This window comes from Cherax quadricarinatus, chromosome 74, assembly GCF_038502225.1.
Source record: "Cherax quadricarinatus isolate ZL_2023a chromosome 74, ASM3850222v1, whole genome shotgun sequence".
Lineage (NCBI taxonomy): Eukaryota > Metazoa > Arthropoda > Malacostraca > Decapoda > Parastacidae > Cherax > Cherax quadricarinatus.
In genome coordinates, this window is record NC_091365.1 from 6777929 (window position 1) to 6792709 (window position 14781).

At 37.6% G+C, this 14781-nt stretch overlaps 1 protein-coding gene across 6 annotated transcripts in view; it reads left to right on the forward strand.

The window, feature by feature from the left end:
• Positions 1 to 14446, forward strand: part of LOC128700191 (NHS-like protein 3) — a 171457-nt gene extending 157011 nt beyond the window's left edge. For all 6 annotated transcript variants that reach the window (XM_053793239.1, XM_053793240.2, XM_053793238.2 and 3 more), the window contains 2 exons: positions 6253 to 6339; positions 13370 to 14446. In XM_053793239.1, coding sequence (XP_053649214.1) covers positions 6253 to 6339; positions 13370 to 13573 — 291 coding nt within the window. In that variant the 3' untranslated portion in view covers positions 13574 to 14446. The remainder of the gene's footprint in view (positions 1 to 6252; positions 6340 to 13369) is intronic.
• The last annotated feature ends 335 nt before the right edge of the window (positions 14447 to 14781 follow it).

Below are 14781 nucleotides of genomic sequence, written 5' to 3' on the forward strand. Positions count from 1 at the left end.
GGTCATGCAACAAAAACAATAGTAGATTGGTGTGGTGACACTATCATCGTTTGCACATGCTCTCTTGAAACCCTGAGTGACCTTGAATTGCACTTGAGCATTCCTTTGCTTGTAAAGCATTGGAATAACAAGTAGTAGTCATGATCTGCTTTAGGGCACTTTTTCATGAAGACTTGGCCTTTGTTGACCAGTCAGCAATATTGATGCCACTTGGTAATGAAAATGCACTATCTAAAATCAAACCCATCCATAAGTTACTCAAATTGGAGGGAAATTAAGAAAGCATCATTAAAGTCTACCTGTTTTTTTCACTTAGGTTTGTAAGTTACCAGTAGCTATTTATAGTTAGAGGAGCAGATCTAAACTTATGGTCTCCCATTTTCAGCATTTATCACATGGTTTTTGAAAAGTAAACAAACTGAATTGGTCCCATTTGCTTTAAAAATCCACAAGTCCTCCAAAAGGTGAAGTGCAGTCTGGTAAATACCAGATGGATACTGTACCACTGCATTCGGAAAATACTCTTGACTTCAGCACAGTAATGATGCAGTAAAATCTGCCAAAATATGTTCCTTTTAGTGATATTTGTCTTGACTGATGAATACCCCTTTTAATTTTTATAGAAGGAAGGAAAATTGGTGAAGATGTATATCTTTCTTTCTTTCAACACACCGACTGTATCCCACCGAGGCGGGTTGGCCCAAAAGGAACAAAAGTTTCTCCTTTTACATTTAGTAGTATATACAGGAGAAGGGGTTACTATAGCCCCTTGCTCCCGTCATTTTAGTCGCCTCTTACAACACGCATGGCTTACGGAAGAAGAATTCTGTTCCACTTCCCCATGGAAGTAAGAGGATACAAACAAGAACAAGAACTAGAAAGAAAATAGAAGAAAACCCAGAGGGGTGTGTGTGTATATATATGCTTGTACATGTATGTGTAGTGTGACCTAAGTGCAAGTAGAACTAGCAAGACGTACCTGAATTCTTGCATGTTTATGAGACAGACAAAAGACACCAGCAATCGTACCATCATGTAAAACAATTACAGGCTTTCATTGTACACTCACTTGGCAGGATGGTAGTACCTCCCTGGGCGGTTGCTGTCTACCAACCTACTACCTAGGTGAAAATGTATATAGTATATATAAAAAAAAAAGATAAAATTCCATGTCATGCATATTTTGAAATTCCTGTACATATTTCCAAAATTATTAGAAATCAAAGGTTAAAATCTAAAATTCATAATGTACTATGGTGTATAAGATTCCACAGTGTGATGGCAATTAGCATCTTCATATACATGTTCTCTGTATATACCATGCAGTACAACTATTATCCATTTTTATCTTCTCTGGAAAAAGACAAAGGTTGGTGAGATTACAAATTTCCTTCAGAATGTTTTCCAAGCCTAAAAAAAAAAATCTATTAATATCGTTATTAATCTATCCTCTATATTTGTGGACAGTTTTACAGCGCAGTATTTTTTAATAATCATTAATTTACTATTTATCAAAACATATCTGTAGTATGAAATTTAAGAAATTTGCTTTGAAATGTTTTTCATTGATAAGTATATGAAATAAGAATGGCTTCCTAGGTACTGAATTGTCATCTTTGCAACTACAGTGGAACCTCAAAAATTGAACTTAATCCGTTCCAGGAGCTAGTTCTAAATTCGAAAAGTCTGAAATTCGAAGCAATATTTCCCATAAGAAATAATGGAAATACATGTACAATTAATCCATTCCAGAAACCCAAAAATATTAACATAAAATACATTTTATAGAGATTAATTACAGTTTTACATACAACAAATACTATAGTTTTTAATTATGTATAGTAATACATATAAAATAAAATTTTTACTTACCTTTAATGAAGATTGGTGATGGCATCTGGAAGATAGGGAGGAGGAGAGAGGGAGTTGGGGTTAGTGTTTGGAAGGAGAATCCCCCTCCATGAGGACTTCAGGTAAAGCCCTCTCTGGGGTTACTTCCCTTCTGTCTTTTAATGCCACTAGGACCAGCTTGAGAGTCACTGGACCCCTGTCTCACAAAATAACTGTCCACAGTCATCTGTTTCTGGTGCCTCTTTAACATTTCCCTAAAATGGGACATGGTTCTGTCACTGAACTTGTTGCAAAGATGGCTTGTTTCAGCTTGCTCAGGGTGGTACTTCTGCACAAACATTTGGACATCATTCCAATTGGCACAAATCTCCTTAATCTTTGAAGAAGGCACCTCATCCACTCCCTATATTAACACCTTTCGCAACATCAGCTTCCTTGATTTGTTCTTTCTTTGACAGGATAGAACCGATGGTCGACTTGTTTTTCCCATACATCCTGGCAAGCTCAACAAGTCTCACACCACTCTCATACTTCTGTATTATTTCCTTCTTCACATCTATGGTGATTCTCACATTCTTTACCACAGGGGTACCACTAGCAAGTTTCTTTGGGCCCATGGCAGCTTATTTCAGTCCCACAAGCACTAAACACAACGAAATAATCGTAAAATGCGTGAATGAGAGCGCAGGTTAGTGTTCACTCAAGCATAAACAAAGCTAGACCGCTCATGGCGCCTGTGCGGGGACGCAGACAGAGCGGGTGGCAGACAGGTCCCGTACCTGGCGGTCCAAAAATAGGGGCACGTTCGATAATAGGGACACAGTTTGTCCGAAAAAATGGTCCTATTTTCGAAACGTTCAATATGTGATACGTTCGATTTTTGAGGTTCCACTGTATAAGTTCAGGATGGCAATTTGGCCCTCGGTACTCCTTATTCAATGTCAAATACAAATAGTTGTTCACAATTTAGATGGTAAATTAAACCCCTCTGCATGAAATTTGTGATGCTTACTATTTTTCAAGATATTAAAGTCAGTTGTAACTTAAAATGTTTAGAAAATGATTCAATGTCTTAATACATTCTGAATTTCTGTAAGAGTTTTCACATGTACCCATATATGCATCCTGTGGGCAGCACTCAGTAATACCAATAGGTTACAGAGGCACAAATGAGTTACAGGTTCATTTTCCAGCTGATACATTTGTATAAGACTGAACAGGTTGTCATACACGAAAAAGCCCATAGTTATACATTGCATTTCAGACAGACTTCAGATTGTACACACCTTAAAATTACATGTTAATTAGTTTAGGTTAGATTACTGTATGAATGCTAAATGTAACCATTAAGTTTGCAGATAATTAAACACAATAATCATACTAAGTAAATGAGACCTGTTACAACAGTAATGTCGAAATGAAGGAACATTTACGTAATATAGGAAATATTTGTGTGGAAAAGTTGTGGTGACAGGAAACAAACACACACACACATAAATGCTGGACAGAAACCTGATAGGGAGGTTATAAATATTTTGGCAATGATATTTGATTATCATTAATCAGATAAAGTTCAGTTTTTTTTTAAACAGCTGGCAGATGGGGAACTTTTACAATGTTTTAGTAGAAGCAGTATTGGCTTTGAGTCCTTTTATGTGAATTATTTCTACTTAGATGGTGAGAATATTTTGAGGAACTTTTAAATGTTGAGGAAGAAAGGGAGGCGGTAATTTCATGCACTGGCCAGGGAGGTATACCATCTTTTAGGAGTGACGAAGAGCAGAATGTAAGTGTGGGGGAGGTACGTGAGGCATTACGTAGAATGAAAAGAGGTAAAGCAGCGGAACTGATGAGATCATGACAGAAATGTTATAAGCAGGGGGGGATATAGTGTTGGAGTGGTTGGTACTTTTGTTTAATAAATGTATGAAAGAGGGGAAGGTACCTAGGGATTGGCGGAGAGCATGTATAGTCCCTTTATATAAAGGGAAGGGGGACAAAAGAGATTGTAAAAATTATAGAGGAATAAGTTTACTGAGTATACCAGGAAAAGTGTACGGTAGGGTTATAATTGAAAGAATTAGAGGTAAGACAGAATGTAGGATTGCGGATGAGCAAGGAGGTTTCAGAGTGGGTAGGGGATGTGTAGATCAAGTGTTTACATTGAAGCATATATGTGAACAGTATTTAGATAAAGGTAGGGAAGTTTTTATTGCATTTATGGATTTAGAAAAGGCGTATGATAGAGTGGATAGGGGAGCAATGTGGCAGATGTTGCAAGTATATGGAATAGGTGGTAAGTTATTAAATGCTGTAAAGAGTTTTTATGAGGATAGTGAGGCTCAGGTTAGGGTGTGTAGAAGAGAGGGAGACTACTTCTCAGTAAAAGTAGGTCTTGGACAGGGATGTGTAATGTCACCATTAATGTCACGCTGCAGTCTTGTTTAATATACGTATAGATGGGGTTGTAAAAGAAGTAAATGCTAGGGTGTTCGGGAGAGGGGTGGGATTAAATTATGGGGAATCAAATTCAAAATGGGAAGTGACACAGTTACTTTTTGCTGATGATACTGTGCTAATGGGAGATTCTAAAGAAAAATTGCAAAGGTTAGTGGATGAGTTTGGGAATGTGTGTAAAGGTAGAAAGTTGAAAGTGAACATAGAAAAGAGTAAGGTGATGAAGGTATCAAATGATTTAGATAAAGAAAAATTGGATATCAAATTGGGGAGGAGTATGGAAGAAGTGAATGTTTTCAGATACTTGGGAGTTGACGTGTCGGCGATGGATTTATGAAGGATGAGGTTAATCATAGAATTGATGAGGGAAAATTGGTGAGTGGTGCGTTGAGGTATATGTGGAGTCAAAAAACGTTGTCTATGGAGGCAAAGAAGGGAATGTATGAAAGTATAGTAGTACCAACACTCTTATATGGATGTGAAGCTTGGGTGGTAAATGCAGCAGCGAGGAGATGGTGGAGATGTCATGTCTAAGGGCAATGTGTGGTGTAAATATTATGCAGAAAATTTGGAGTGTGGAAATTAGGAAAAGGTGTGGAGTTAATAAAAGTATTAGTCAGAGGTCAGAAGAGAACGGGTTGTTGAGGTGGTTTGGTCATTTAGAGAAAATGGATCAAAGTAGAATGATATGGAAAGCATATAAATCTATAGGGAAAGGAAGGCGTGGTAGGGGTCGTCCTCGAAAGGGTTGGAGAGAGGGGGTAAAGGAGGTTTTGTGGGCGAGGGGCTTGGACTTCCAGCAAGCGTGCGTGAGCGTGTTAGATAGGAGTAAATGGTACTTGGGACCTGACGATCTGTTGGAGTGTGAGCAGGGTAATATTTAGTGAAGGGATTCAGGGAAACCGGTTATTTTCATATAGTCGGACTTGAGTCCTGGAAATGGGAAGTACAATGCCTGCACTTTAAAGGAGGGGTTTGGGATATTGGCAGTTTGGAGGGATATGTTGTGTATCTTGATACGTATATGCTTCTAAACTGTTGTATTCTGAGCACCTCTGCAAAAATAGTGATAATGTGTGAGTGTGGTGAAAGTGCTGAATGATGATGAAAGTATTTTCTTTCTTTTTTGGGTCACCCTGCCTCGGTGGGAGATGGCCGACTTGTTGAAAAAAAAAAAAAAATTTGCTGCAGCACCAGGAAGAGTTTTAGTGCCGAGTTTATATTAGTTTTGATTGCCCTGTATATAGAGTATACATAGTAATAAGAGTGGATATTTTATACAAGTAAATTTAAACTTGAAAAGTGGTAATGTGTGTAACCTGATTGTGTGATCATAGTAATGGCAGCTTTGTATTAAATTGCTATTGTAGAATACCAGGCTCAAATAACATGCATGAGGTAAACAAACCATACCACGGGCGGGGATAGAACCCGCGATCAGAGAGTCTCAAAACTCCAGACTGTTGCGTTAGCCACAATAAGATTCGTCCAACTAGGTATATATCTACACCATAGGAAGGTTAGCATAGGCACCACTGTGACCACTTCTATGTCCTTGATAGTACCACTGTCATCCGTTATCCTTATTTAACAACCTTAACCACATACTGTACCATATTTTAATATTTTTAAAAATCAAAAATCCATCTCTAAAGTGTTATTGATCCCATGCAGTTTTCTAGTACATCTATATTTAAATAACTGTATGTATCTATGCTAAGTTGAATTTAATGCTAGTTAATTATGTACATCAGAAGTTTTTTTTAAACGTATCTGCTCCTAAGCAGACTTGACCTGTCTGAAGTGTATGTATGTCCTGTTGTTCTCTGCACTCTTTACAACATTTATATAAGTAATGGGATACAAAATAATCTAAGAATTTGTCAAGAGACATGTAATATGCATAACATACTGATTGTCTTAAAACTATTGACAATTTTCCAGGTATTTGATCCTGTTAAAATGAGGACAAAGGGAACAGAAGCCGAGAAGTACATAGCTAAGGGCAAACACTTGGAAGCACCGCCTAAGGTATGTTATCTTGGCAGTCTTTAGACAATGGCAATATTTTTGAACAGCTTTTTTTTTTTTAAGTTCTTAGTTGCTTTGCTGTCAAGATTCTACCTGATTTCTTTTAACACTGGCCATTTTCCAGAAAGGTAGGGTAACCCCAAAACAAGAAATGTATTCATCTCCATTCAATAGCTGTCATGCCAGAAGTATGCAGACATTGCATTTCAAATGAATTTTTGAGCTGCAGTTCAGTGCAAGTGCTGTATTTTCCACCTCCAGGACTCTGGTCCAGCTAACTGATTTCCCTTCAATCTGATTATCCATTCTAAATGTTTGATAACACATTTCATATCTCTGGTTCTTTAGATGTAATCATCTTTAAGAAGCAAATTACAGTATATGTTTGTTGTGTTGTATGTGTACTCTTATTATTGTTGATAGATATGAATAACTTTCAACATGTTAATTACTGTAAGCCAAGGAAGACTGACAGATGGGGAAAGGGAGAGATGAACATCAAAATGGTATACAATACAGACAGGTTGGTAGGTAAGACACAGGCAACAGTGGCTACATTCTCACTACTACTACTACTCTGCACCTCTCCTTCCGACAGTATTTAAGTCTCTGCACTGTCGCTTGATCTTCAGATAGTTCCTGACTATGGAACTGAACTTCTCCAGGCTGAAGGATTGACAACCTCAAATTCTACGACTTCAAGGGTGATGGACTGATTACATCGTCTTCTCTACTGTTCCTGCCTACTTTCTGTATTCGACTGAAGAAGCCTACTGTGTAGGCAAATGTTTCGGAATAAAGTTGCCTGTGTCTTACCTACCAAAGGGAGAGATAATAAGTTTGAGGTAGCACTTCATTTATTAATGGGGGAATATTGAACCCACTGGGGGGTCATATAGCACCTCGGAAAGAAGACGTAATCAGGATCAAGCCTAGAAGTGGAATGGTAGCTCCAATTCTTAACCAGCAGCAAGGCACCTCACTCCCTCCCTTCCCTGACCAGTACTGTGTTAGTCACTGCATTATACCGGGTGAGCTCCCCGGCATAATTCTGTGATGAAAATCAAAGGCCTACCATACAGGGGAGGGGGTCTTTTTTTTTGTCAGTGCATTATGCTGGGTAGCATCCGTTAGCATGACGTCACAGCCTGCTGCCACACTCCTCAGTGCTCACATGGCTGCCGTGATCAGAGGAAGTGTTGCACTTTTGTCTCTTGTCCGCCCCATCTTTTGTCCGGTGTTCCCTTTGGTTTTGGGGTTGTACATGTTTGATTATGGGTAAAAGGAAGTCTTTAACACCTGAAACTGTAGCTCAAATCATAGGGCTTCACAAAGCTGGGCACCAGACAAAAATAATGGAGAATGTTGATGTGTGTGAGCGTTCAATGAGGAACTGGGTGCAGCGTTTCAAGGCTGGTGGCGGTGTCAAGTTACTGTCTGCCAAACCTCAGCCTGGCCCCTCAAAGAAGACATCTGTTCATACCTTAACTGTGTTAAAGAAGCAGTTAGAGAGTACATCTAAGATAACTGCTAGAGAATTGAAAGAAAAGAACCCACATCTCTCAGAGGTACATATTTGTAAGAACTGTTAACCCTTTCAGGGTCTCTCCTAAACTTGTTCTCAGGGTCGGAAATTTTTCGAAAAAAAAAAATTATTTCTTATGAAATGATAGAGAATATTTTCCCGATCATAATGACACCAAAAGTATGAAATTTGATGGAAAATTTACGGAGTTATGCTCTCGCGAAGTTAGCGGTCTCGATGATGTTTACGCATCGGCGATTTCACTCACTTTGAGCCCTATTTTCGGCCAGTTCCAATGTACCAGTCGACAAAAATCATACCTATTTCCCTAGAACTCCATTTTTTTCTATCGAATGAGTACAAGAAACCACTTATTTACCGATTTCCATTATCCAATAACATGGTCAGAAATTGGCAATTTCACACAAATTTCAAAAGATGCCAATTTCCAAATAGGGTCCAGAATAAACAAGGCAGACATTTATGGCACTAAAATAACATTTCCTCTGTTCATTACTCATGTCCCCAGGCCTCTGTTACATTTCGTTTGCTTTCCACTTTGAATTTTTATTCTCAAAAAATAGAAGATTTATGTTATGCAGACTACTGCATTTATGTAGAAATGGTATAAATAATATCAGGGCACTTGTGAAAGAATATTACACTCACCAGTTGACGTGTGACATGATTTGTTTACCTTTGAATTTTGCAAAAATTGAAAATTTCTTCTACTTTAAGCTCATTTTCAAGGTACTTTTCATTGTGAAACCAATCAAAATCATCTCAACTTCTGTAATATGTCTTCCATTCTATAAAATGAGACAAGGAAAACTAGAATACAACCATAAATAGCTTACGAAAATACACTGCAAAGTCGCTGTTTTAAACCAGAAACACAATCGGAGTTTTTTTTTTTTCTCATTATGCACTATGTGCTGCAGGATTTTTTTATACCGCGCACACTGACCACAGACCCATTCTTTCATATGTAGGCCTACCAGCTTTCTCTCGCTAGAATTTATGCATACTAGTACAGCACCAACCCTGAAAGGGTTAACAGACATGTCAGAACTGGGTTACAGTAATCACCACCAGGTTAAGAAACCAATCCTCTCCAAGCCACAGAAGAAGCGTAGGCTGGATTTTACAAAGAAATATCTTCACTGGAATCCTCAACAGTGGTCTGAAGCACTTTGGAGTGTTGAAGCAACCTTCCCCGTCACCTGTAACCATGGGGGGGACGTGTACCGGCCCAGTGGTAGTGACCCGCTACACCTGTGGGACCACCAAACACCCAGCCTTGCTCATGGTTTGGGGGTGTTTCAGTGCTCAGAGTGTGGGTGAACTCATTGTGCTTCCTAAAAACCAGTACATTACCTAGAGTTATTGTGTGACAATTTACCTGAGGCATTTGACAAGTGTGGGGCTAGTTTTAATGCAGGACAGTGCTCTATGTCATACCACCAAATCTGTAGTTCAGTGGCTTAAGGATTGTCAAATGAAGTTCTTTAATGACTGGTCAGGCAATTCCCCAGACCTAAACCCTATTCAAAACCTCTGGTGAAACAAAGTTTACTGGGCAAGGATACGAGTTCCATCCCACAGCTGGAGGCTGCTCTACACGAGGCATGGAATAATATACCTCTGCAAACCCTCAAGAATTTGTGTCTTTCTACACAGCTGAGGGACGTGATTAACCGCCTCAGTAATTATTATTATAATCAAAAAGAAGCGCTAAGCCACAAGGGCTATACAGACCGCCTCAGTAAGCGTGCAAATATATATACAGTGTATATTAAAATCTTTCACGGTATGTGTGTGGGGAAGGGGCAGCATAATGACGTGACTAGCACTGTATATACAGTACACTAATTCACTAGGGACTTCCCAGCTGTGGGTCATCATATGATGAAGACGTGCATCAGGAAGAATATGTCCTGTTTCCTGACAAACCTAACTAGGGACTTCTTAGCTAAGCACAAAAATAAATGTTGTTACAGAAACAGTGCAATAGGTAAAAGTTTGTTAATCAGAGGTAAACATTAATTTTTTAACACAGCAGTTCCCGTAGAGGTAGGGCGACCTTGAAAAAGAAAAGAACATTTCACCAACATTAATTTCATCACTTTTAGCAAAAGTGTGCTAACATCACAATTCAGATGACCCTCCAAACTGCAACGTCTCCATCCCTCCTTCAGAGTGAAGGCACTATAATTTCCACCTGTTAAATACCTAAATGTTGCAAATGTGTGTACAGTAGGACCCCCCCCCCCCCCTTATCCACGGGAAATACATTCCAAGGACCTGCCACAGATACCGAAACCATGCATAGTAGCAGACCTTATATACAAGTCTTACACATACCTATTATAAAGTTTAATTGATAAATTATGCACAATAAGTGGAGAATTATCACTTTTTTCACTGATGGAAAGTACTTCACGGTTTCTCTTAGGGTTTGAAGAACTGCTAGCTTCTCTACTTTTGTGCCATTATTATGCAAAATTAAGAGGTATTTTTGGGTCACAGTAAACCATGGATGACTGAAACCACAGATATGGGGGTTCTACTGTAATACTTTATTTCACCTATTTTTACTCACTGGGCACTTTTTAAAGCTTCCAGCAAGCAAAATGTAGTTCAAATAAAACATCAACATTGTAAATGTGTCCATTTGCCTAAATTGATTACACATACCATTCATATTCTCAAGAACAATGTAGCATTTACTAAGATTTTATGAATTTTTTTAACATCAAGCTGTCTCAGAGGTAGGGTGACCCATAAAAGAATACATATTCACTATCACATTCAGTAGTAAAATAGTAAGTTTATTCAGGTATACACAAATAGTTACATAGAATTATCATACATAGCAGCATATGTGTAGAGAACCTAGGATAACCCAAAAAAGTCACAGTGATTTGTTTCCATTGGGTAGGATTAAGCAGTCTGTGGATAAGGAAATGAGAGTTTCAGGAGAAATTTAGTGTTATCACCTGTATACTGATGATATTGATTACTCTAAGTTGGTAATGTTGAACCAGGTTATGAATGTTACTTGCATTAAGCAAGTACTATATAAGAGAAAATGCAGGCCAAATTAATAGATCACATTACCAAATCAGGCAGCTTTCTTTGAAATAATAAGTACTCTGGGGTTCTGTATGCCACAACATTCAGAGCCATACTATTTTTTTTTTCCAAAGTGGATGGCTCAAATTTACTGTGCTGCATGTAATTTATGATTTTAATAAAGGAGCATTTGTACCAACTTCACAGTTATGTAAATTTGTTATTACTTCATTGTAGAGGCTATGTATGACAATAGTTTAAATAAGTAACCTGAATGTTAGAGATACAAGGAGTTTAATTTCCCATCCATGGTTATATTACAATCTTTTATTGTTAAGTTGATAGATTTACCAATTGCCTAACATAATCTTATAATCCTAATTTAGGGGTTCCTAATTTAAATTTCACTGTGCTTCCTAATGGAGTATATCTGGAGAGGGTTTTGAGGGTCAACAACCCCGTCTTTGACCAGACCTCCTGGCGGATCAGGGCTTGATCAGCCAGGGTGTTACTGTTGGCTGCACACAACCTGACATACGAACCACAGCCCGGCTGGTCAGGTACCTGTCCAGCACCTTGTTGAAGACAGCCAGAGGTCTATTGGTAATTCCCTTTATATATGCTGGAAGGCGGTTGAACAGTCTTGGGCCCCTGACATTTATTGTGTTCTCTCTTTTTGTGCTAGTGGCACCTTTGCTTTTCATTGTGGGGATGTTGCATTGTATTTTGCTTTCATAGGGAGTGATTTTCATGTGCAAATTTGGTACTAATCCCTCTAGGATTTTCCAAATGTATATAATCATGCATTTCTCCTGCCTTCATTCTAGGGAGTACAGGTTGAGAAACTTCAAGCATGCCCAGTAATTTAAGTGTTTTATCGTAGTTGTGTGTGCTGTGAAGGTTCTCTGTACATTTTCACCTGCCCTGAAAGGTGCTATAATATTCCAGCCTAGATAGAATAAGCAACCTGAAGCGTGTCATCATGGGCTTGGCATTCCTAGTTTTGAAGGTTCTCATTTTTCTTGCAGATGTGATTGATACACTGTTATGGCATTTGAAGGCGAGATCCTCTGACATCATCACTCCAAGGTCTTTTGCTCTATTGTGTGGTTGGAATTTATCTTATAATCTGATATAGATTTAATTTCCTCACATTTTCCATATCTGAGTACAGTAATTGAAATTTCTCATCATTGAGCTTCATATTGTTTTCTACAGCCCATTTAAAGATTTGGTTGATGTCCACCTGGTGTCTTCATTGGAGGACACTGTCATACAAATTTGGGTGTCATCTGCAAAGGTGCTGTGGCTTGCATCCCTGTCTGTCAGATAGGAGGAACAGGATGGGAGAGTGTACTGTGCCTTGTGGAACAGAGCTTTTCACCGTAGCCACCTCAGACTTCACTCTGTTTACTGCTGTGTTCTATTTGTTGGGAAATTAACGATCCATCTACCAACTTTTCCTGCTATTCCTTTATCATGCATTTTATGCACTATTACACCATGGTCACACTTGTCTAAAGGCTTTTGCAAAGTCTGTGTATATTACATCTGTGTTTTGTTTGTCTTTAGAGCATTTGGACCTTGTCATAGTGACCTGCTCTCAACCCACATTGCCCTGGGTTGTGTAACTGATGGTTGGCAATCTTGCTGCTTAGAACCCTTCAAAGATTTTTCTGATATGGGACATTGGTGCTATCGGTCTTTGCTATTGCTTTACTGCCCCCCTTCGTGGAGTGGGGCTATGTCTTTTGTTTTTAGCAGCTGTGGGATGACCCTGTGTCCATGCTCCCTCTCCATATGATGTTAATAGCACATGATAGGGGCTTCTTGATGAACATGGAATTCCATGAATCTGTGCCTAGGGCAAAGTGCATGGGCATGTTATTTATTTCCTTTTCAAAGTCATTTGGCGTCGGGATAACATCAGATACGTTAGTCTACCAAATTCTCATAAAAAATTCATTTAGGTCATTGACTGTCTGGTTAACAGCTCACTAAAAACCGAGTCATATTGGGACTTGAGTAGCTCACTCATTTCCTTGCTGTCATCTTTGTAGGACCCATCTCATTTAAGTAAGGGCCCAATACTGGATGTTGTTCTCAACTTTGATTTGGCATAAGAAAAGAAATATTTTTTGTTTTTCAATTTCATTTATGGCTTTTATTTCTTCCTGCATATCTTGGGTCCTGTAAGATTCCTTTAACTTAGTTCAATGTTTGCTGTTTCTTCTGATTAAAGTAAAAATGTTTAGTTTGCAAGATACTTTTATTACAGCATAATTTGAAAGTTAAAAAAAAAAAAAATTTGTTATCCATCACTCAATACATTTGAAAGTTTAGGGGCAGTTGACCAGCTTAATGAAAGAGCATCTATAATATATTGTACTAATAAATTTCAAATACTTTACTTTTTCTATTTTTTAACAGCCCAAGAAAAAAGATTGGAAAAAGCAGCACGAAGACTTCATAGCAACAATTCGTGCAGCAAAATCCGGCACTGAACCTCCACCTATTGATAATTCAGATTATGTTACTTGTCCACACTGTGGACGCAAATTTGCAGAAGCATCAGCTGAGAGGCACATTCCTAAATGTGCGTCAATTCAGAGTAACAAGCCTCGAAAAAGGTAAATGAAGTAGACTGTACATTAGTTAGTCCAAAAGTTTCCCAATCTGGTTGACATAAACATAAAATATGAAACCAAAATAAAGTAATACTTAGTAGGAAAAAATGTCATTTTGAAAAGTTCTTTATTAAAGATCAAATACAGAAGTGATATAGCTACAATATGGAGAAATAAATACTTATTGACTCTCCCCAAATCCTATGTTTTAGTCAGGATTTCATTTTATGTAATTAGAATTGTTGCATACATTTATTATTTTAAGTGATATAAATACAGTATACAGTGAGAATTTGTGGCTCAGAATTGAACAGCCAAAGCTACATTTTTAATTTTGCTTCTATGATTGCTTTAATCCTTGCATAACTGCCTTGATAATTATGTACATGTATGGCAACAGTAGATCAAGCATATTATAACATTGTATTTTAAGTACCTATATATAATCACAGAATGTGTTTTTGGTATAACAAATTGAAGAATGTTTAATTATAATAATCATAGGGGAGTGCTAAACCCATAGGATTATACAACAGGGAATGACTAGTGTAGCATTTCTTAAATGACAAGATTTTTTAAGGTTGCATAAAAGCTGTCATAATTTGAGTCAGATATACAGGTAAGGTGAGGGGTTTTTCAGTAGAAAGTTGCATTTTGTAACTTAGCATATGCCACTTAATTGATTTGAGCTTTCTGAATAACATTATATATTAGAAATATTGGTTGAGAAATTTAACCATTATATAGAGGCAAGATTTCAAACAAAATAAAAAAAAAGGGGGCAATTTGCATAGATATAATTTATAACCCAGGTTGGTAAGATGAAATATAACTTTGTAGTGTATCACATGAACTTTTGCATTGTAGCTAGATTATTTTAGTATACTATCTGTGATAATCATGTGAGAAGACAGAAAAAAATGAATATGAAAATGAATTTTTTTTGCTATTGTAGCATAGAAGGAAACTAACAGATTTTGGTATATATAAAGGCAATTTAAGTGTACTTTTTTAACTTAAGATTTAAGTCTTGTGAAAATGCTAATCAAGAAATTGTTTTTATTTCTTTGAATTCATTCAATGAGTTTTGAAATATTATGATTCTCAAATTATATTATTTTCATTCTTACAACTTCATAGGTAGTTTATACTTTTTTAATATAAAACTTGGACTATCACTATGTAAAAAATAAGAAGGCTTGCTACAGCTACTCG